Source organism: Kluyveromyces marxianus, chromosome 7, assembly GCF_001417885.1.
Source record: "Kluyveromyces marxianus DMKU3-1042 DNA, complete genome, chromosome 7".
NCBI classification, from domain to species: Eukaryota; Fungi; Ascomycota; class Saccharomycetes; order Saccharomycetales; family Saccharomycetaceae; genus Kluyveromyces; species Kluyveromyces marxianus.
In genome coordinates this window covers 575,964-598,374 of record NC_036031.1, presented here as the reverse complement: position 1 = coordinate 598,374, position 22,411 = coordinate 575,964, and the positions used below count along the sequence as shown (strand labels likewise).

General features: G+C 39.2%; 13 protein-coding genes and 1 non-coding gene across 14 annotated transcripts; 5 read left to right on the top strand and 9 right to left on the bottom strand.

Annotated features, from left to right (window-relative positions):
* On the bottom strand, window positions 1-858 carry LOA1 (lysophosphatidic acid acyltransferase LOA1; the record flags this gene model as incomplete). The annotated part of the gene is made up of 1 exon (XM_022821544.1): window positions 1-858. One exon carries the CDS (start codon window positions 856-858, stop codon window positions 1-3), a length of 858 nt encoding a protein of 285 aa, XP_022677895.1.
* A 269-nt stretch (window positions 859-1,127) lies between these two features.
* On the top strand, window positions 1,128-2,336 carry TAZ1 (lysophosphatidylcholine acyltransferase; the record flags this gene model as incomplete). The annotated part of the gene is made up of 1 exon (XM_022821543.1): window positions 1,128-2,336. One exon carries the CDS (start codon window positions 1,128-1,130, stop codon window positions 2,334-2,336), a length of 1,209 nt encoding a protein of 402 aa, XP_022677894.1.
* Window positions 2,337-2,658: 322 nt separating this feature from the next.
* On the bottom strand, window positions 2,659-4,725 carry KAR3 (Kar3p; the record flags this gene model as incomplete). The annotated part of the gene is made up of 1 exon (XM_022821542.1): window positions 2,659-4,725. One exon carries the CDS (start codon window positions 4,723-4,725, stop codon window positions 2,659-2,661), a length of 2,067 nt encoding a protein of 688 aa, XP_022677893.1.
* A 512-nt stretch (window positions 4,726-5,237) lies between these two features.
* RRP15 (rRNA-processing protein RRP15) lies at window positions 5,238-5,990 on the top strand (the record flags this gene model as incomplete). The annotated part of the gene is made up of 1 exon (XM_022821541.1): window positions 5,238-5,990. One exon carries the CDS (start codon window positions 5,238-5,240, stop codon window positions 5,988-5,990), a length of 753 nt encoding a protein of 250 aa, XP_022677892.1.
* A 202-nt stretch (window positions 5,991-6,192) lies between these two features.
* On the bottom strand, window positions 6,193-7,731 carry PPT1 (protein serine/threonine phosphatase; the record flags this gene model as incomplete). Its single annotated transcript, XM_022821539.1, has 1 exon — window positions 6,193-7,731. The coding sequence occupies one exon, from the start codon at window positions 7,729-7,731 to the stop codon at window positions 6,193-6,195; it is 1,539 nt and encodes a 512-aa protein (XP_022677891.1).
* Window positions 7,732-8,000: 269 nt separating this feature from the next.
* NOC4 (ribosome biosynthesis protein NOC4) lies at window positions 8,001-9,569 on the bottom strand (the record flags this gene model as incomplete). The annotated part of the gene is made up of 1 exon (XM_022821538.1): window positions 8,001-9,569. The coding sequence occupies one exon, from the start codon at window positions 9,567-9,569 to the stop codon at window positions 8,001-8,003; it is 1,569 nt and encodes a 522-aa protein (XP_022677890.1).
* Window positions 9,570-10,811: 1,242 nt separating this feature from the next.
* On the top strand, window positions 10,812-12,533 carry ASN1 (asparagine synthase (glutamine-hydrolyzing) 1; the record flags this gene model as incomplete). Its single annotated transcript, XM_022821537.1, has 1 exon — window positions 10,812-12,533. The coding sequence occupies one exon, from the start codon at window positions 10,812-10,814 to the stop codon at window positions 12,531-12,533; it is 1,722 nt and encodes a 573-aa protein (XP_022677889.1).
* Window positions 12,534-12,897: 364 nt separating this feature from the next.
* Window positions 12,898-14,196, top strand: VPS4 (AAA family ATPase VPS4; the record flags this gene model as incomplete). The annotated part of the gene is made up of 1 exon (XM_022821536.1): window positions 12,898-14,196. The coding sequence occupies one exon, from the start codon at window positions 12,898-12,900 to the stop codon at window positions 14,194-14,196; it is 1,299 nt and encodes a 432-aa protein (XP_022677888.1).
* A 149-nt stretch (window positions 14,197-14,345) lies between these two features.
* Window positions 14,346-14,930, bottom strand: KLMA_70278 (pyridoxal 5'-phosphate synthase; the record flags this gene model as incomplete). Its single annotated transcript, XM_022821535.1, has 1 exon — window positions 14,346-14,930. The coding sequence occupies one exon, from the start codon at window positions 14,928-14,930 to the stop codon at window positions 14,346-14,348; it is 585 nt and encodes a 194-aa protein (XP_022677887.1).
* Window positions 14,931-15,371: 441 nt separating this feature from the next.
* Window positions 15,372-16,448, bottom strand: PDP3 (Pdp3p; the record flags this gene model as incomplete). The annotated part of the gene is made up of 1 exon (XM_022821534.1): window positions 15,372-16,448. The coding sequence occupies one exon, from the start codon at window positions 16,446-16,448 to the stop codon at window positions 15,372-15,374; it is 1,077 nt and encodes a 358-aa protein (XP_022677886.1).
* Window positions 16,449-16,819: 371 nt separating this feature from the next.
* BSP1 (Bsp1p) lies at window positions 16,820-18,445 on the bottom strand (the record flags this gene model as incomplete). The annotated part of the gene is made up of 1 exon (XM_022821533.1): window positions 16,820-18,445. The coding sequence occupies one exon, from the start codon at window positions 18,443-18,445 to the stop codon at window positions 16,820-16,822; it is 1,626 nt and encodes a 541-aa protein (XP_022677885.1).
* A 1,003-nt stretch (window positions 18,446-19,448) lies between these two features.
* Window positions 19,449-19,524, top strand: KLMA_R706. The gene has a single exon. It is a non-coding gene; the product is annotated as a tRNA-Ile (tRNA).
* A 147-nt stretch (window positions 19,525-19,671) lies between these two features.
* On the bottom strand, window positions 19,672-21,237 carry JIP5 (Jip5p; the record flags this gene model as incomplete). The annotated part of the gene is made up of 1 exon (XM_022821532.1): window positions 19,672-21,237. The coding sequence occupies one exon, from the start codon at window positions 21,235-21,237 to the stop codon at window positions 19,672-19,674; it is 1,566 nt and encodes a 521-aa protein (XP_022677884.1).
* Window positions 21,238-21,548: 311 nt separating this feature from the next.
* NUT2 (mediator complex subunit NUT2) lies at window positions 21,549-22,001 on the bottom strand (the record flags this gene model as incomplete). Its single annotated transcript, XM_022821531.1, has 1 exon — window positions 21,549-22,001. The coding sequence occupies one exon, from the start codon at window positions 21,999-22,001 to the stop codon at window positions 21,549-21,551; it is 453 nt and encodes a 150-aa protein (XP_022677883.1).
* Window positions 22,002-22,411: the final 410 nt, after the last annotated feature.

The following is a 22,411-nucleotide window of genomic DNA, read 5'->3' as shown; positions in this document are numbered from 1 at the left end:
TCAGTTGTAATATACTTCTGAGAACTTCTTCTTAGATTTAAGATCTAGTTTCTTCCCGACTAGTTTGTATTCATCTCCCCCAACTAATATGGTACGTAATTTTTTAACATTAGCTTGAGATGCTGATACAGTTTCGCTAATGCGGACCTTATACCGTACTCCTTGGGAAATACAACCCAAACTATATTTAAGTGTAGATTTAGGTTTCAAAGGAGTTGTTATTTTGCTGTTTAATTTCAATGATATACAACTCACCTTTGATCCACAAACCTCCAAGATCTCATCCAATAGTTTAGGTGAGATCTCAAACGTTAAAACACTTTTACCGTTAGAAGTAGTACCTTCTGCAAAAAGATAATTCACTTTCCCACTACAAACTGTTTCTAAGTCATTTATCTTAACTAACCTTTCATGTCCGTCTTCCCAAAGACCACCACCAATGGCGAACTGGTACCAATCCTTAAATCCGATCAAATATAGAGATCCGTCGCGCGGAACTATAAAGTTGCAATTCTTGTTATTAGCAAGCTCTTTTAGCGCCAATGCATCAAAGGGACACAATGCATTCACAATATATAAACATCCGGGTTTGGGGAAATGCTTTTCTTTCGACACTAACCGTTTCTTCACACCATCCACTTGAACATCTTCGGTAATACTGTATAAACTTTTCATTCTCCATTGATAAGAGCCATCGAACCCTATAAAAGGTGTAAAAATTACACTTAAGACCCACACAACCGCAAATTGCAGAGCCTTAGCTATTACTTGTATCAAATTAGAACTAGGGACTGTTCTTTCGGGTAAAAATGGTGGGATTCCAGTTCCCTCATCTCTCCAAGAACTATATTTCTCCATCTAAAGTTATCATACAACTTGAGCACCAGAAACAGTTGTTGCAGAAGGGTCTAATATCGTTTGAATGTCTACTTAACTCTTTATTTCTATCGCTTTTAATGCCATGTGCTCAACACTTTTAAAACTGAAAAATGGTTGAAAAGCTTTAAAATAAGAAAAGTTCAGCTCATCTCCTCTAATATATTACACTTCGCAATACTTCAACACATTTCTATAACAACAAAATAGAAAAGCAAAGCGTGGTGAGCAAGCACCAGTCTAAGTTTCCGATGTCATTTCCGGATGTGCTTCATCGAGGAGATGAATTTCTCTCGGAGTATCCATGGACCAATCCTTTGTGGAAAACAGCAGCGCACGGAACATGTTTGTTGGCTGTTGGAGTGTCTAAGTTTATGTTGAACACGTTTTATAATGTAAAGTTGAGTGGGTATGAGAAGCTTGAGAAAGCTATTGAACGTTCCAAGAATGAAAACCGTGGTTTAATGACTGTTATGAATCATATGTCGGTTGTTGATGATCCATTTATATGGGGTGTGTTTCCATGGAAGATGTACACAGATTTCGACCAAATAAGATGGTGTCTTGGAGCACATAATGTGTGCTTTCAAAATGCATTCTTGTCTACTTTCTTCTCTCTTGGTAAAGTTCTCTCGACTGTAAGATTTGGTGGGGGACCTTTCCAGGGATCGATTGACGCATCTATCCGTTTATTATCTCCAGATGACACATTAGACTTAGAATGGACCCCACATAGCGAGGTGCCTACTAATAACAACAAAACTAACAACGGACCAAACATTCTCAACAAATTAGAAACTAAGGACGGAAATGTGGTTAAGTATGTGGCTCCTGTAGCAAGATCAAGACCAAGCTGGATTCACGTTTATCCGGAAGGGTTTGTTTTGCAGTTGCAGCCTCCATATGAAAATTCTATGAGGTATTTTAGATGGGGTATCACTAGATTGATCCTAGAGTCAACGAAATCCCCTATTGTTGTCCCAATATTCTCAACCGGTTTTGAACATATTGCTCCCGAATCAAGTGCAGGTACTATGATTGAAAGATATTTACCAAGAAACATGGGCGCAGAAATCAATGTTACTGTCGGAAGTGCGATTGATGATTCAGTGATTGATCAATATAGAAAGGAGTGGTTGGAGTTATGCCAAAAGTACTACGATCCATCTAATCCTACGGATTTAAGTTGGGAACTGAAGTACGGCGAAGAAGCCCAAAATTTGCGATCTAGATTAGCAGCAGAACTCAGAAGTCATGTTGCTAAGATACGTCATGAGGAACGCAAACTTCCGTTAGAGGATGAAAGGTTCAAATCCCCAGAGTGGTGGACCCGTTATACTAAAACAGAAGGTGCATCAGATCCTGATGTTAAATTTATTGGTCAAAACTGGGCAATCAGAAGACTACAGAAATTCTTGAAAGATTACGATGACGCTGAGACACCAGGAAAGGATAATTGAACTACGGTTTTTCAACTCTGAAGGGTGTATCTCTCAATTATACAGAATCAATAGACGACGGCTGAAGGCCACTCTGAAATTCTTTTCTATAAAAATTAAAGCGCAAATATGAATAGGCGAAACTTGTAATACTGTAAATAGATGATTATATTTATTATTTTTCAATAGTACCTACTCTCTTTTGGACCTCTAGGAACTTTTGAATTTATATGCTATAAATACTCTGATCGCCTTCATCGTGCGTTGCCTTCTATAAAAAATAATTAGTTGTTGTAATCATTGTCGGTACATGGTACTTAGGAAGAAAATATCAAACAAATCACTAATTAATTTTCGTGTTGTTTACCTTCGAAGCGAATCTCAGAGAGTTGAGAGTTTCTTTGATATGAGTGAGACTAGGTGAAACATTCACAAACATTAAAGTTTTGGAATCTCCTACCAAAGAGTATTGAAGGAGGTAAGTCAATTTTGAATTTCTGAAAGGAATATGCTTTATGTCTTCACCATTTAAAGCGTATATGACATCTCCTAAACAACTTAAAGATCTGTTAATATTCTGAGTTTCTCTTAATCTCTCTCCAGTCACGTGTGATGTTTCTATTCTTTCCGAACCAGCTAGATCTACTAGATTCAAAACACCATCACTCCTTTCTCCTGTCACAGTGTTATTACCTTGAATTCTAATTGTGAAAACGCTATGTGATCTCGATGATCTTTCATTCGAACTTGTTGCTGCTGTGGATTTCATTCTGTTTGCGGTCTTCAAAACTATATCTACTTTTTCCCGAGTCTCTAATTTAATCGATGTGATATTAGTAATAGAAGTTCGTTGGGCATCTGTGTCATGTCTTATTTCATATTTTAGCGGACCGGGCTCGGGATTTAAAGTTCTCAAAAGATCTACGATCTGTTCATTGTAAATCTCGATAAATTGAGCTTCAAATGAGTATTCCCATCCTCTTTCCTTCAATAATTGAGTCCAATCAAAAATATGGTCAAGTGTCATCGGTATTACACCATCTTTATTGTTCATCATAGTAAACGTTTTTCCGGAACCAGTCTGGCCATAAGCGAAAATGCATACGTTGTAGCCATCTAAGGAGCTTTGTATTAGCTGCCCAACCTCGCGAAACACATCAGAATTTGATGACTTTGTATCAAAAACTTTGTCGAAGAGAAATTTGTTAATTCTGCCTTCTTTATTTATTTGGATTGCCTGCGATCCGGTACGATTATCAAAACTAGCCACATGAATATGGGATATATCTTGTGGTTCTCTTTCTAAAGGAGGACGGATTCTACAGTAAACCCTAATGTTTCCTCGAAGTTCTTGAATCTCATTATGCAATTTGCGGCGTATAGTCTCCTCTTTAATTAATATATCATTTATTTGTAGTAGTTCCTTCTTTGAATCTACAATATACTTGTTGAGCTCATCTCTTTGTTGAATTATTTGCTTGGTTTCCTCTTCTACAGTATCTATCTGGACGGCAATGGATTTAGAATACGTCTCTTTTTCCGATATTTTTTCTTCCAATTCTTCAAGCTCCTTTTTCAAAACATCACACCTGGCGTTTGATTGTTCAATGTTAGTGTTGATATTTTCGTCCAATTCCTGGTTCAGTTTAGTGATTTTTTCAATGAGAGATTGATTGGAATCTGTGATATTTTTCCATTCTTCTTGGAAACCGATCATCCAATTTTCTTTTAGTTTGGCATATTTCATATCAAGATCCTTCTTGCCTTGACGCACGATACTGTCATTGTTCGAAATCTCCTCATTTATAGAGTTTATGTGATCCTGTAAGTGTTCTTTTTCTTCTTTATATTTTTGAGCCTTTTCATATTCTACTTGCTGAATTTCTGATTTGAATTTAGATTCTAACTCGTTCAACTCATTTTGATACTTTCCTTCGGCTTTCTTTAGCTCAAGCTCAAACCCGCTTTTCATGAACTCCGTTTTCAATTTATGATCCTGCTCTAGGCTTGACAATTCATTCGTTTTCAGTTCGATCTGTCGTACCTTTAACGTTTTGGCCTCTCTCAAATTATTTAGCTTGAACGTGACAGTCTCTACCTTGTTTTTCAGTGAGTTTACCTCAGTTCGGCTGGTATCTAATTTCATCTTCTTCTCAAACAACTGGTCTTCCAACTTCTTCAATTCTTTCACATTTTCCTTATAAAAAAAAGTCATATGAGTTGAAGCCCTATTCTCATTACTCGGCGTCAGACTCCTGCGCTTATTGATATCCTCTAAGTCATCTGGATTCAACTTTAAACTTTGTCTTGGTTTGTATTTTGGTGAATTCAAATGAGTTTGACTGGGAGACGGTATATTCGACTCGTCTCTAGAGTTTGCTCTTTCTGGAGTAAGAGGTGATTCATTCATATCTATTGCCTCGTCTAATATTCGGTTATTTGCCTTCTTTACCTTTCTCTCTTGCTTCTGTTTGGTATAAAGTAATCTAAATTAAAGTTAAGGAAGCATTAATTCCTTTGTTTATTATATATGTCACTATGTCGATCAATGCGGAAAATTAGTGTTTCGATAATAATGATATCCATTAAAACTCAAACCACCTTGTAATCAGTTAATATAGATATTTTAATGTATTTAATGCAGTACATGTGGTTTTCACGTCTTGGAGAGACCTTGTTGTCTCATCTTGATGGAAGGCGGCTTCCTGAAACACTATATTATATGTAATGTATGGGTGTGTTGATAGTTCTGAAGATTTCTTTTTTGTGCTTCTCTAAAAAAATTTCAAATCGAAGCTTAAGGTCATCTCATCTCATCGCATAACAGGTTAGAAAAGAGAGAACATATCTGAGCATTAGAGAGGTTTTGAGGGTGTTCCGACGTTAAGCTGGCTCTATATAAACATGGGCAGTAAGGGGAGTATGAGCGTTTCTGTTTCCAAAAAGAGAAAGCTAAACGACAAGTCTGTTAAAGTCAAAAAGGTTGAAAAGGCACAAGCGCAAGAAGATGCCGAAGCTTCATCAAGCTCTGAGGTAGAATCAGACATTGAATCTGGTTCTGACGCTAGTGAAGATGATAATGATGAATTAGATCTTGATCAAGTTTCCAGCAGCGATGGTAGTGATGATGATGAGGCTAGCGAAGAAGACAAAGTGGAAGAAGAAGAAGAAGACGATAGTTTCCCAAGAAAAAAGAAGTCTTCCAAGTCTAAGCATGACGATGGTTCTTCTACCTTCTCAAGTGCTCTTACGAATATTCTTTCCTCACATCTAAAAGCTTACGACCGTAAGGACCCTATTATGGCCAGAAATAAGAGAGTTATTAAGCAAAATGAAGCTGATAAATTAGAACAAAAGGCAAAGAAAGCTATACTAGCAGAGAAGAAAAAGCTATTAAATAAGACCAGAAAGAAGGAAATAATACCAGTAGCAGCAGCTGACACAAATGCCGAAGAGATAAGGGAGGTATTGGAAAAAGAACGTAAGCTTAGAAGGATTGCCCAAAAGGGTGTTGTGAAGCTTTTTAACGCTATTCTATCAACTCAAGTTAAGACGGAAAAGGAGGTCAGTGAGTCTCTAGGAGACGTCAAGAACCGTTCTGAAAGGAAAGAACTAATCACAGAAGTCTCTAAGGAAAAATTCTTCGATTTAGTGAAAACTGCAGGGGACAGTTGATATTGCCATTAAAATTTAGAATAAACATTACAATGAATGATAGACATTTCTAGCTAATTACAGGCTCTCATTTACAACTAGTATATGTATTTATAAACATATATACACACACACTTGTATAATAGGTTAATATAATATTATTTTCTTTACTAATTACAACGGTTCACTTTTTTTTTGATGCCAAGAAATATGGTCTATATGATCAGAACCCTAGTCCACCGTTAGAATATGCCATAGGTTTGATATCCGGATGAGGAGATGCGGTGAACGTCTCTATGATCAAGTCTTCATCAATGGATGACTTTTTCTCTGATTCGTTTCCAGGCATAACATGGATAATAGCACCGAGATTTCTTTCCGTGTCGCAGTAATTTGGAGCACTGAAAACTGTAATTAATTGGTTTTCATGCTCAAATTCGTAACCACCTTGTCTGACTTCATGAGATCTAAATATTCTTTTCAAATTATTCTTCTGTAAGAAAGCTCTTGTGATATCAGGACCGAATGCATTGCTCAACCCACGAGGAGAAGGACCAAAGCCGTTTTGAAGTTGTGGGTCGGCCCATAATAACTCCATGAACGTACCTTCTCTTGGTGGTTGTTTGAATCTATCAATTTTTTTCATGTCATCGACGGTGGCGGACATATCGCTTGGTAAACCACCATGCACAACAAGATATGAGCCATTGATGATTGTTGCCAATGGCAAGGATTCGAAACTTTGAGAGAAGAGATCAAATATACGTTGAGAATATTTGTATTTGCATTCATCTTCGAACCCGTAAACCTTATTCATACTGTTAGTTTCATGGTTACCACGGTTCAAGTAGATGTGTTTTGGATAGACAATTTTCAAAGCATAGAACAGAATGGCAACCTCACATGACCATGAGCCACGATCAACAAAGTCACCATTGAATAAGTAGACATTGGAACCACCAACTTTACCGAAAGACTTGAAAATGTTCAACACGTCGTAGAATTGACCGTGAGTATCACCACAAACAGATATTCTTGTTTTTGGATCTTCTCTATTATCTAACTCCACAACACTGTTTTCTTGCATGAATAAGTGGTTTGCATGGGAAATTATAGCAGCCACATATGCTTTTGGAAGATATTTGCCTTTCAAGAATATTTCTTCAACCATGTAAGAGATAAATTCTTGAGTCATGTTCTTGACTCTAACACCTGCAGGCGATCCGGAGTCTGAAGTAACCTGCTCAAATTCTAGCTTTTTTCCAGTATAATTGATGAGATCAGAATTAGCATCGAATGAACTGATGTTCAATGTTTCGCAAAGGTCGACTTTAGAAGAGTCACCGCCACTAATAGCTTTCTCAAAGTTTTCCTTTTGAATAACCTTATCACAAATAGAAAGTGCATTCTTGGCTGTGAGTTCATTGGGTTTGAACTTCAAAACGATAGCTAAATCTTTTTTGGCTTTTCTAAATTCTAGGAGACCTATGTATGACATAGCTCTTCTATGGTATGCTTTTAAATTATTGTTATCCAACTCAATAGCCCTCTTGGCATCATTCAAAGAGCTCTGAAAGTTATCCAACTTCAGGTTAGTAAAAGCACGATTTGAATAGAGAATAGAGTTCTCTGGATCACACTCAATGGCTTTGGTGTAAAACTCAGTAGCCTGAGCATATCTCTTCTCCTTCACAAGCTTGTTTCCCTCATTCTTCAACTCTAACGCCTTCTCTTTGTCGATAGTTTGCTTCTCTTCTGTCATTTCTATATTAAAGATTGAGGTACCTAAAGTTGCAGGTCCAGTATTGATGGAGTTGAAGGTCTAGTTATAGCTGCTTTGCAACCATTACTCTTTCTGGTTGTTTTGTCTTCCGAAGAATGAACGTTTTTCATGTTTCGAAGTTTTCAACGTTTTGAACACATATCGGCATTTCAAGATGTGGATACAATAACCTGAGATGAGATGAGATGAAGAAATAAGGAACAAAATAACAGTATATGTGATATATATAATATCGAACTATAAAATGTTTACCATTTAACCAGTGGTACAAATGTAGATGCGGAGGTTTCGTTGTTTGTCTCGAAAAGGGAATCGAATTGTTCGAACTCCAAAGCAGGTTGGATTTTTAGTCTTCTGTTAGCTTCTGCTTGTAGTAAAGAATCATACGACCAGTCGAGGAAATCTTCAATATTGTAGCTTAGTTTTTGGAATGGTTGCTTGAAGATCTTCACCAAAGTCGCTACATTAGGATGGTAGTGGTTCATTAGTGACTCCAATTCCCACAACGACGATGAAATTGCGTTTGTGAGTTCTGGGTTTGTTTCTTCATTGTTGAATGGATCCTTATACTCTTGTTTCTTGGAAGAGTCACAATTTATGTATTCTGGGTCGTGAAGAAGAATCATACAAGTAGGGTGCTTTCTAATCAAATTGTATACGAATGGCACGATGGACACAATAGCACCGGGTGGGGCAGAGATTGAGAGACGGGCTAATCTCTTAATGAACGAGGACACTAGTTGAGCTGATAAATGTGTAGAGGATAGGAAAGTATCTAGTAGTCTGAAGAATCTTGATCTATACTTGACGTGCATTAGTTCTGGTGTGAGAAGTTGATAAAGTTTTGAATAGAAGTTTGGATATTCCAAGTTGAATTTGCGCATTAGTTCGAAGAGACCGTTCAAGGAGAGAATGGATACAATGCCACCTTGGTCGTAAGAGTCAGTCAAGAAGTCCATGAGCTTGGTTGGCTGATGGAACCACGGTATGATTCTCTTGTGGAAGACAAGCAACACAGTCTTATATTGGTTTGTAGATAGATCTTGTAAGTTGAGACAGTACAACCAATTGGATTCTATCATGGATTTGAACTTCGCGTCGTTTTCTATCGCCTGTGGAGGCATTGACACAAATATCTCTAGTTCTGGAGCACTGTGTAGGTCATGGTTGGATAATTTCAACCATTTTGACATCTTGATCTGATCGCTAACCTGGATTTCTGGTAATAATGTTTGTAGTTCCGATTGAGTGTAAAACTGGATATCAAAATTCTTTTTGTAATAGGTTTCCACAAAGAGCTCAAACACAGGATTGTTGCTCTGTCCATCCTTCAAATCAATATCAGCCACGTAGTTACATTTGAAAAGAGCACTCAATAGCGACCGAAGTGTTTTGTTTGGGAAAAATGGACTGTTTGGCTTGGACGTCCAGTAAATAGACTCGTAATGCAACATTTTCATATAGGAATCCAAACAATCAAGACTTAGGGAGTTCTCCTCCGTAAGCGACTCGATCACCGCCAATAACTTGGCCTTATAGTTTAAATATACCTTCTTACACCACTCGAAGAACTTCTTCTCGTTGGCATTCGATGCTAGATGGGGCATTAGCTGGCCCCTTTCAAACAATTTGATGAAAATTTGGCTTAGTGCAATGGTCACATAGCGGAAATCTTCCTCGTACGTCTCTAGAAGCCCATTATTCTCCAATAGCTCGTTGTATCCATGGACTAGTTTCACCAATGAATTATAGTGTCTACGTTCATTTCCGGAACTTATAGCTTTCCAAATGCCTTTCACCTCTTCTTTAGACAGCATAGTTTCTTATCACAACAGATTGTGATATTCTTTTTTTTACTGCGGGTTGGGAAGCTCTAAATAGTTGTGTACCCTTCCTGATACCCATCAAACCTCTTTCTCTTTTGTTGTCAAACTCATCTCATCTCATCTCATCGCATCGCATTCACTTCTAAAAGGTGCATACATTAAACGCTTGAAATTTTTCAGCAGCCTGCTGGCTGAGAAAAAGAAACATTGGTCACGTGATTACCGCCCCCACATTCTACATACCAAACATTCAATTTACAAACTCTTAAATGATATAGCCTGCTTAGGGCACGGCACAACTGCTACACCATACTGGGAGCAGAACCACCACATCTAACATTGGCCTATTACGCTTTATGTCTCCACACAGCTACGTCGCGCTTCTCAATAGCAGCCCTAATGCAAAGACAATCAGCCTTCGTACACAACGATCAGCTTTTTTCAATGTCTTTTTTTTTTTTTTTTTTCGCAATATATAAGAAACTAGTGAAAACCGTTATTCACAAGAAGCTTAAGACTTTGTATTCATTAATACACTGCATTGAAAGACTTGTATTCATAATTTTTGTTTGGCTTAAAACCCCATGACCTTCCAAGTTTAATAAGAATACGATGATTCTATTTGCGCTTTAAGCCTTACAATTCTTTCGCAGGTAGTTCGCAAGAACGACTTGTGGTATTGATGGGGAATGCGGTGCCCTCGCAAGCCTTATAATCTTGTTACATTCTATGAATGATTGGGACGCTATACATATAAAATTCTGATTCTTTTTGGAAGGTTCCTCTTGAATTTGTGCGTAAAAAAACTACTCTCGTATATACATACACTTGTACTGCAAGCATCTTACTCTACTGCTCGCGCCATCGGATACCCTTTAAGGAGTAGTTCGAGATCACTTCAATAGGTAGGTACGTTATCTAGCTACGCGAGATGGGAAGTTTTCCAAAATATTATGTGGTGGTATCAGAGGTTCGGGCTCTAATTATGACACACAAAGCAGGGTTCATAGAGATAGGCAGTACCACCACTGGCTGAGTCATTTATGAAATTTAGAAGAAGGAAAAATGAAAAATTTTTGGAGCGAAAGTATAAAAGCTCAAAGCTCATCGCACGGGAATCGGGTGGGATTTGCGGTGTGAGAGCGTGTTAACAAACTGTTCAAGTGTGTCTTGTGAGTGGTTTATAATCTGTTTAGTTGATAGTTTACCAGTGTAAGCGAAAGTAGTGTTAAGATGTGTGGTATCTTTGCGGCTTTCAGACATCCAGAAGTTCAGGCATACAAGCCAAAGGCTTTACAATTATCTAAGAGAATTAGACACCGTGGTCCAGATTGGTCCGGTAACGTCGTGCAAAACTCTACCATTTTGGTGCACGAGAGATTGGCTATTGTTGGTTTGGACTCCGGAGCTCAACCAATCACTTCTGAAGATGGTAACTTCTCATTGGCAGTTAACGGTGAGATTTACAACCACATTCAATTGAGAGAGCAGTTCCCAGACTACAAGTACAAGACCCTTTCTGACTGTGAACCTATCATTCCTCTGTTCGAAAAATACGATGTGGATGCACCAAAGTACTTGGATGGTATGTTCGCTTGGTGTTTGTACGATGCCAAGAATGACCGTATCATTGCTGCAAGAGACCCAATCGGTATCACCACTCTATACATGGGTAGATCATCAGCTTCTCCAAAAACTGTATGGTTCTCAAGTGAATTGAAATGTTTGACCGATGACTGTGACGAAATCGTTGCTTTCCCACCAGGCCATGTTTACGACTCCGAAACCGACAAGTTGACCAGATACTTCACTCCAGACTGGTTAGACGAAACAAGAATCCCAACTACTCCAGTCGATTTGAAGGCCATTAGAGAAAGTTTGGAAAAGGCTGTTAGAAAGAGATTAATGGCTGAAGTTCCATACGGTGTCTTGTTGTCCGGTGGTTTGGACTCCTCTTTAATCGCTTCCATTGCTGCAAGAGAAACTGAAAAGGCAAATGCAGAATTGGATGCCGCTAAATACGATGAAGATACCAAGCACTTAGCTGGTGTCGACGACCAAGGTCACCTACACGCTGCTGGGTGGTCTAGACTACATTCTTTCGCTATCGGTTTGCCAAACGCTCCAGATTTGCAAGCTGCTCGTAAGGTTGCCAAGTTTATCGGTTCTATCCATCATGAACACACATTCACTTTGCAAGAAGGTTTAGACGCTTTGGACGATGTCATCTACCATTTAGAAACATACGACGTTACAACCATCCGTGCCTCTACTCCAATGTTCTTGCTATCCCGTAAGATCAAGGCTCAAGGTGTCAAGATGGTTTTGTCCGGTGAAGGTTCCGACGAAATCTTTGGTGGTTATCTATATTTCGCCCAAGCTCCATCTGCTGCCGAATTCCACACTGAATCCGTCAAGAGAGTTAAGAACTTGCACTTGGCCGATTGTTTGCGTGCTAACAAATCTACTATGGCCTGGGGTCTAGAAGCTCGTGTTCCATTCTTGGACAAGGAATTCCTACAACTGTGTATGAACATCGATCCAAACGACAAGATGATCAAGCCAGCTGAAGGCAAAATCGAAAAGTACATTCTAAGAAAGGCATTTGATACCACAGATGAACCAGACGTTAAGCCATACTTGCCAGAAGAAATCTTGTGGAGACAAAAGGAACAATTCTCGGACGGTGTCGGTTACTCGTGGATCGACGGTCTAAAGGACGCTGCTGAAAACGCCATTTCCGATGAACAATTCGCTCAACCAAAGAGCGAATGGGGTGATGATATTCCAACTACCAAGGAAGCTTACTGGTACAGATTGAAGTTCGATGCCCTTTTCCCACAAAAGACAGCCGCTTCTACCGTTATGAGATGGATTCCAAAGGCCGACTGGGGTTGTGCCGAAGATCCTTCCGGTAGATACGCTAAGATTCATGAACAACATGTTGAAAAATAGATTAGGGCTCCAAACTAGCCCCTCATGTATAACTAACTAACTATTTAACTCTAGTTACAGGTATAATAAAACACTCTATACACCAAGTACTCTTTGGTGGTAAGGCTGGCACAATGATATAATCACGTGATTAAATATGTTCCTTTTGCTTAGAAAATGTTTTTGGTTGTTAGCACTCTGGAGAGTATTATGAGTGGGTTCATAAAGGTTTCGTCGCAGAATATGGTGCTATTTGGAGTCATAAAACGGATATAAAGCCACCAAAAGGTGTGTTAATATCTGCCGATACGTTTTGGAGGCTCTTACGTTGACTCTGGTTCTTAAAAGTGCGAAATTATCCTACTGATATTAATAGAAATCAAGCATGAGTACTGGAGACTTTTTAACAAAGGGGATAGATTTGATACAAAAGGCCATTGATTTGGATACTGCGACTCAATATGAGGAAGCTTACACCGCATATTACAATGGGTTGGATTACCTTATGCTAGCACTAAAATACGAAAAGAATGCGAAATCTAAGGATCTTATCAGGGCCAAATTCACCGAATATCTGAATCGGGCAGAACAGTTAAAGGAACATTTGGAGACCGAGCAACAAAAGAAGCAAGAGAAACCAAATAAATCGGCAACGGCATCTGGGTCCGGTGGTAATGCTAATACAAATACAGAGGACGATACGGATGATAAGAAGCTTAGAGGGGCATTATCTGGGGCAATTTTAACTGAAAAACCAAACGTTAAATGGGAAGATATTGCTGGTCTTGAAGGTGCAAAGGAAGCTTTAAAGGAAGCTGTCATTTTACCAGTTAAATTCCCACATTTGTTCAAAGGTAAACGTAAACCTACGACTGGTATTTTGTTATATGGACCACCAGGTACCGGTAAGTCTTATTTGGCTAAAGCTGTGGCAACCGAAGCCAACTCTACCTTTTTTAGCATAAGCTCCAGTGATTTGGTATCGAAATGGATGGGTGAATCTGAAAGATTAGTGAAGCAGTTATTTGCCATGGCAAGAGAAAATAAGCCATCTATTATTTTCATTGATGAAGTGGATGCATTAACAGGAACTAGAGGAGAAGGGGAGAGTGAAGCAAGTAGAAGAATCAAAACTGAACTTTTGGTCCAGATGAACGGTGTCGGTAATGATTCTAGTGGGGTTTTAGTTTTGGGTGCTACAAACATTCCATGGCAACTAGACAGTGCTATTAGAAGAAGATTCGAGAAGAGAATATACATTCCCTTGCCCGATCTAGCAGCAAGAACAAAAATGTTTGAATTAAATGTCGGTGACACGCCATGTAAGCTAACAAAAGAAGATTACAGATCACTTGGTGAAATGACTGAGGGATACTCAGGATCAGATATTGCAGTTGTCGTAAAAGATGCATTGATGCAACCTGTCAGAAAGATTCAGATGGCGACGCATTTCAAGAATGTATCAGAAGACCCTGAGCAACGTAAATTAACACCATGTTCGCCTGGTGATCCAGAAGCCATAGAGATGACATGGACAGACATTACTGCGGAAGAATTACAGGAGCCTGATCTAACCATCAAAGATTTCTTAAAGGCTATACAGACTTCCAGACCAACAGTTAATGATGAAGACTTGCGCAAGCAGGAAGAGTTTACAAAAGATTTTGGTCAAGAGGGAAACTAACCTCCCAATTCGCTCTTCTATTATTAATTGTATATATACCTGGGAAACGAAAAAAAGTGATAATCGATTTAGACGCAGCTAGTTCATTGTACCGTTTAAATATATTAATACGTATTAGTAACAGTAAAACCCCTGAAAAGTCGTTAAATTTAGTCATAGAAGCTCGTTCTGTTTTCGCTGTCGGAGACCTTAGCATTTAAAATTTTAACCTTGATTATAACAGTGTCATCTCCCTTAATGTAACAGTTGGCATCTGGGTTGGCTGCAAGTAGTTGCTTCTCATAGTACTCGGATTCCTCAGATGATGGTTCAATTACAGATGCAGTTCCTGATAGAGTGGCTGACATTTGCGACAACTCTGACTGGTTCAATTCTTGCAACAAATTGAGCAACCTGCTTGGTTGCTCCTCTGAATTTTCGTTATCTGCAGTGGGCGTGCTAGAAACACTATTTTTCCTTAATGATAACTTCTTAGCTGTAACCCAATCATGGATTAATAACGACACTGCTGGGTTTGCAATAATATTCTTATATTTCTGGGTAGATTTAGACGTGGCGAAGATCACATAATGGCTGTTGGAGCTTTCTTCCTGGAATGCTCTGTGAGGTGGTACGTAAGTATAGTTCATTAAGGAGACATTTGGGATGCAATCCTTGGAAGCAGTGGCCAAATGCACGTATTTGGATGTCTTAAGTAGCGAAACCAAATGGTCTGGTAGATCGACAGTAGACATATTGCTTTGATTATGAGTGACTTTTCACGGTAGAGGATAATGTATTCAGGCACTAAAGGGAATGCTCTGTAGCAGTCTAATACAGAAGCTTGTAGTTTATATTGCTCTCCTTCGTGTGAATAATCTTGATCTAGAAATCAAAAGTTTTAAAGGTTCATTTATATTTTTAATTATAAGCTTAGTAATTTCACGTAATTTCACATCATCTTATTATTTAAGAGATTCTTCAGAATGGAAAGAGAAGAAGTGTGATGGACAGAAAGAAGAGTACGTAAATAATGATACACTATGATTAAAGGTTACTAGAAGAGTTTATGTATAGAAGGTTTTCAGATGAGTATAGGATATTGTAATGACTATATTAGAATTGAATTATGCAGTAATTTATTATGATTTTTTTTTCTTTGATTAGTTCTGTAGTTTTAGTCGGAATACCAGTTTTTACTGAGATAATTGGTCTTTAAGAGTTAATTTTTCCTTCTTGATTTGCTGCACATGTGGGGCCCATATGTCCAGAATTTCGGTACAGGAGTCGTGGAATTGGGACAACTCTGGCATGTTCTTAATGACTTTTAGTAGCTTATGCAATTTTGATATTTTGAGAGCTTCTAGGTCGAAGAATTCCGGAGATGATTTTGCATGCGATTGGATTTTTCTTATGAGTTTCTCGGACTCTGCAAGATCTGCTTCTGTAGGAGGTGTGTCTCTTTGGATCAAGCATTTTTGTAGTTTGTTCCTGAATATTTGTGCAATTTCGACACGACGTGTATAGTCAAGTTTTGTGCGTTTTTTTGGCGGTGGTTGTTGTTGTTGTTGTTGTTGTTGTATATCTGAAACAGAGGAGGTTAGGGTAGAGTTGAAGTCTTGTGAGCTATCAGCTGTCTTTTTCAAGTCTGGAGACAGGGGAGAGGACGATTTCTTAACTGCTGCATTTTTTGGGGCTTGTTTTGGCTTTGATTTTTGGGTTTGTTGCTGTTTTTGTTTAGCTTTGTTCCCATTGCCGTTTCCGTTGTTGACCGTTTCATCGTTGTCTTCTGTATCGCTATCAGCATGATGTCTCCTCCCACGTTTTTTGCTAGCTGGTTTTTCCAGCTCTTCAGGTTCATCTACATCCACTGGTGGGGCAATTAAAGGGTCCTCGCCCATCTCTATCTCTGATATTTCCTCTAAATCATCCACTCTTCCTTCAAGAGTTAATCTATCCTGAACGAACTCCTGTAAAGTAGAGTATTCAGATGCAAAGTGGTAGGCTTTCTTAAGTTCCTTAGAGCTTCTCTTTGGAGGGGACTTTATCCAGCTCTTAATGTCCCCCTCGCTTAACCTTTTAAGCTGTTTTGGACGAGTCCAATAATAAGTAGCATCGTTGAAAAACGCTACTGCCACCTGTTGGTCATTCTCTTTGGCACTGAGTACGCTATCACTCAGAACTCGCTGTGGGACCACCACAGCTGGCCAAGGCTCGTAACTTCCCACGGTGCAGAGTACCAAATCTCCTGTAACCAAATCTTGATCAGTCATTTCTTTGTTATGAACAGCCAAGGAATATGATATACTCTATCCAGTACAGTCAATAAAACCCCCTATAGAGCTCTTTGCCACCACAAACGTCTCCTTCGCCGCACGGTACGCACCACTGAGCCTCTTTGAATACAGTTTAGGATGGGGAGCTCCTAAGCCTTATCTTATTTTGTTGTATGTAAATGATTAAATGTTTTGCTTGTTGATTATACTTTTCTGCTGAAAAAGTTAAGGAAGCAAGCCTGCGAAAAGATCACGAAAAGCATAGAAAAATTAAGATACTTTTAACTACAAAAAGGGTCTTGACAAGTCGTTGTTAACATTATTGGTATAGTATTCTGTATTAAATTAGAGGGGGAGGTGAGAGTGTTTTAAAGTTTTTTCAAATCAGTTGGGAGCTTACGCTTTGGACCTCGTGTACGTGATTTCGTTGGCAGAGGTTTTGATGGAGTAGAAGAAGTTGGACGAGGGGACATAACTTGATCATTTTCAAACTTGAGCTCTGGTGATGAAGATCCACCAACCTTTTCTATTAGTTGCTTTTGTAAAATAACTTTTTGTCTTTGTAATCCTTCCAAGGCAGGGGAAATTGATTTTAGTTGTGGATCAGTAGCTGGTCTTACCAGGGTATCTCTCTTGGTAAGTGCTTCAGGGATTTCGATCGTAGGTTTTGGAGGAACAGCGGGTTTTTGTAGTCTATTTTTTGCCCGCAATGCTTCTGGAGTGGCATTCCGTTGTGGGGGTGCAGTTTTCACTTTACGTAGAGATCTTCTTAGAGCTGAGACCTCGTCCTCGTCAGGGTTTTGGTCTTGGCTCTTTTTTTTTGGATCTTTTGCATTAGCAGGCAATGCTGGTTTTGGTTTGGGGGATCTTAATTTTGGCAGTTGTATGCTGGGACTCTTTGCGGGTGGTTTTGGTGGTACCTTTGCCTTTACTTCTGCTGTAGATTTAGATGATTCTTTGGATAGTCTAATTTTCTGGAACATCTCAGAGAACTCATCCGCCGAATCTTCCTCATCGACGATTACGTATTTAGCAGCTGGCTGGGAAGTTGGTTTAGTGGGTGACTTGGAAATAGATTTAATAGGGGACTTAATAAGAGACTCCTTCGCGGCCTTTAGTGGAGATTTGGTTTGAGCTCTAGGCAAAACCTCATTTGGAACTTCGGCTGAAGAAGACTTTTTAGATGGAGACCCTGAAGAAGCAGCCAATATAGGCTTTTTTATTGTATTTTTCTTGGGAGGTGGCGGTGGTGGTACTGATTTTCCCTTTCTGCTGGATTTAGGAGGCTCATTGATGATATCATGATCAAGGAAGTTGTCATGATCGATGAAATTCCTTGAAGAAAACAATGGTGTACCTTCCTCACTCTTTTTTCCCCGGCCCCTGCTAGGCAAAGGCGGGTTCTGTTCGTATGGGGAGTCACTTGTTCTTCGATTAGGTATTACAACAGGTCTCGATGGAAGCCTTTTATGCTCTAACTCACGCTCATTTTCTTGCTCATGTGTACGACTTTCCTCGAGTCGTCCTTTGATGCTCATCAACATCTCATAGTCTTCTTTCGAAACAAAGTACCCTTCTTCTGTCTTTGAAGTTTCCTCAACTCTATACACATCATCAAACTTTGATACTCTTCTAGTTTCCATATGGGATATCGAATAACTCATATCACCTGTTTTACCGCTGGAATTCCCATTAGATTTTCCATTGACCTTTGGACCCTTTTCCTTCTTTGGTGAAAACGTCTTGTCGTAATTGTAAGCAGATTTAAAGGCTAAACTTGAAACCTGCTCATCCGCAACATCGTTGTGGATGGGTTGAGATCTATTTATGTACGATCCATTTAAAAGATCTTCTGCTTTCTTGAAATCATTATCGTCATACTTTAAAGTTTTCGGCTTAGGTTTCACAGCTGGCTTCTGTTTGCTTCTTTCAGAGTCTAATTGCTCAACCCTAGATAAAAAAGAGTTCAGCTCAGGATCTCTCGATCTAGACATCCTTGCCAGATTGCACACTCTGTGTTCTTTCAATCCTTTGTTGACATTTTTTCAATCGAGTAATCATCATCTATTTAGTGAAGAGAGCTTTAATTTCAGATTTTCTCTTTTCAAAGCATGCCGATACAAAACCTTCAGATAAGAAGATGCCAATGAGCTCAATTACTTGATATCAAGGTGTTTTTATTATATTTGTATGTAGCCTTTAAACTTACATATAAACGTATCTATTTCAGATTGAAGCGTATCCACGCTGCCCTTTTGTATTTTTGGTGAGTTCGATCAACGCAATGCCACCGAAGGTTTTCTTTGTGAAAGATACACTTGCGAACCACAGAACACAAAGAACAATGCATATACTCCAACTGCTAGGAAAATAGTATGTGCGACACTGTACGTAATTAGGAAATTTTGTTCAAATTTTGAGACAAGTTAGTAATTTACGTCCGACGTTGTAAAGTAAAGTAAAATAAAATAAAATAATATGTTCAACATACGCTGGCCCATTCTCAGGATCATTTATTGAACCAACAAAGGATTCATGGTTATGCTTGAATAAGTATCCAATTACACTTAGGATCACCACACCAAATGCGGAGAGCACGGTACAGAACCAAGCCTTTCCTGACTGTTCATTAAGGAATGAATTTTTAATTCAACCATTATTCCGTTAGTAAAAGATAATTCAGAGGTCCATAGATAAAAAAAAGAAAAATTGGTTCACTAATAGCATACTGATACCACTGGTCTCATTGAATGGTTATGCGATGGTTAATTTTGGCAGCTCTAAATAAGTTGGTGCTTAGATTCGACCTAATAAATCGTGTAATTGAGCTGTGTTACCATGTTTAATAGCATCCTTTTTTTTTTTTCTGCTTCTGTATCAAAAGATTACGGAAGGAAAAAGGAGCGGTAGTCACGTGGTAGGTACTTTTACCTGTAGGGAATATGTGACGTGCTTTTTCCTAATGGTAGATTCGTTAATGCGAAGAAAACAACTAATTGGTTCCTTGGCCCAGTTGGTTAAGGCACCGTGCTAATAACGCGGGGATCAGCGGTTCGATCCCGCTAGGAACCATTTTTTTTGAAAAACTTTTGGATTTATTTTTTTTAATATGTGTCGGTTAGTATGTATTATACGTTAACAGATATAGCAGTTAATTTTCTAATACCGGAATGGTAGGATATGCTTGACTATACTTTATTAATTAATATCTATATTATAATTACAAACCTTCAAATTTCTTGATACCATGTTCGTGAGTCTGTAGGTTTCTTAGTTGTTTGTTATTTAGCTCCTTTTTCTGTTTCTTGGCATTCTTTGGTTGAGGTTTCTTGGCTCTCTTCTTTTCGGGTTTTGATTCTTCATCTGATGATTGTAAATCCTTGTCTAGTTCTGCTAAAAGTTCGTCTTTGGACAAACCAACAAGAGTTTCTTCCACGTCACTTGTCTCTTCATCCGAAGAGGAGTCGGAGTCTGCGTCTGAGTCGGGATCCGAGTTGGCATCGGAATCGGAATCGGAATCGGAACCTAAATCAGAGTCAGAAAAGGATTCTGAACCATCTTCCGCATCGGACAGTTGGTCACTTGATGGTTTTTCATTGTCACCCTCCTCAGATGTTAGATCCCATAGTTTTAATTTATCCATTCCAGCACTTAACACACGATACTCATGGTCCAAATCAATGAAGTATACTTCATCAAGAGAACTATGTTTCCTGATCTCAACAACCTTCCCGAGTTTAACGTTGACTTTGTATACATTACCGTTTGAGCATCCGCAGTATACACAGTTATTGTCTTGGTAAGAAGAGATGATGCAATCTATACTCTCGTTCTTGCAGATAGGAATTCTAGTGACCTGATCCACCAAGTCGTTCTTTTTTGGTTTCCAAACGGTGAGAACACCTTCACCCATACCACATACAAGCACATCTCCGTCATCTGGATTGACAAAAGTACCGCAGATCATTTCATCCTCCTGATCATCACTTGTGTACACTTTCCTCTTTGCTTCTAAATCATCTTCTGGAATATCAGCATCAGACTCGTTCGACTCTCTGCTATCCCAGAACGCTAGCGTAGTTTGCCCGAGAGAGATAAACTTGTACACAGACCTACCCACAAACTGGAATATATCGTTTATCGCATCACCGTTGTGAATAGACTTGATTGTGTTTTGTATTTTCAACGTTTCGCTGTTTAGCGTGTATATATTACCACGCTCATCTCCGAGTAACAAAAATGGGTGTGTTTGAGATCTCACTAGCTTAGTATATTGATTCTTCTCATCCTCTAGTGGTAGAGTAACTTTTTTCACCACTTTACCAGTCATGGTATCGGCCCTCTTCAACACCCTATCGATACCGATGGTATACAACTCGGACCCATCACCATTAAAACACAACCCTCTAACACTACCTTTGTGTCTTCTGGTTTTCCATAGAATCTCAACAGGAGCCTTCTCCTCGTCTTCCTCCAATGGTATCTCACTCGTGTTAGGACTCAATTTGATCACTTTCCAAAACTTCTTACGCTTTTGGTCCGCCTGGTTTTCTTCTTTAGATAGCGCACTTTCCTTCTTATTAAGTATACGCTTTAGAGCCGCGGCGTCGTATTTGCAGCAAAATACATGACCCGTAGCAATCGCACAAACAACGATTGGTTGCTCTGGATGACATGCCACCTGAATTAAAGGTTCGTCGAATACAAACTCCACCAAAGGACAACTGCTCGATGCCAAAACTTCTAGCGAAGCTGCACGCTTCTTCGCCTTCAAACTCTTACCCATTTTAAAACCAAAGCAATTTACTTCGCTACTTCTTCACGTCCTTAATCCTCTGTAAAACAAGCGGTCCAAAGTAAACTGTCTGCCAGTATTTACTTCAGACATAGGTAACTAGCATGCAACACATATAAGCTGGCGATGAGGTCCTAAATTTTTCAGAAATCCATTTTTTTTTTTCTTTTCCAGTATTACCAAGAACTAAAAAAAAAAAAAAAAAAAAGTAGTTGACCCGCCAAAGTTAGCTTTTAAGGTTAGAGCGCACACTCGAAGCCATAGAACAGACAGCATCCATCTATCTATCTATCTATCTTGATTTAATTCTTCTCTGGCGAAGTTCTAGCGATTATGCGCTCTACATGCGGTTGTAGATCGGGCAACTCGTCAACAATCTTCTCTGCTAAAGAATCACGAAGTTTTATAAGGCCATGGATCTTTGCGCGCTGGTATTGGTTGGATCGACGAATGGCCTCGACAAACTCTCTTGTGTAGACATCCGGGTTTCTCCCGTCTTCTATGTACTGTAGCACGTCTAGAGGAACCAAAAAGTTCTGGAGCTGGGATTCCGGATCGTTGGCCTGCTGGTTGAGCTGTTTCATGCGGTCAACGTTACGCTTGAGGTTGGTGACCATGCCTTGCATCGAATCTTCTGTTCCTGGGAAATCGTAGACAGACACGCCCAGTTCGATAAAAGAGTCAATTATCGCAGCTAGACGCTGTTCTGCCTCCACTAAGTCTGTCTGTAACTTTTCTAGATTCTGCTCTGTCATTTCTGCTCGGTTTGGGGTGCTTATGGATAGGCTTTTGCCATGCAAACTCTGTTCGAAGTTGTTGTACTGAGGATAATAAAGTTGTCGTTTTCCATTATTTCATTATTTCAATGCACTCATTCTTATTTACAGCATTTTGAACCGTAGGACGAAAGAGTCCGAGAAGAAGTGATGAAAGTGAGCGAAGGAGAATCCTGAGGGAACGCAAGGAGTCCATGTGCTGTTTCTGCTGCTGTTGCTGCATCCTTCTTTCTTAGGGACAGGGAGGGGACCGGGCCGGCTGATATAATACCACGTGATATGTGTTGTCACGTGGTATTAATATCTCACCTTTTTTTTTTTTTCTTCTCCTCCTCCATTGCCCACTGTGGTTGCGACTAGCTGTAAGAGAGCCACATTTGGCTGGATGG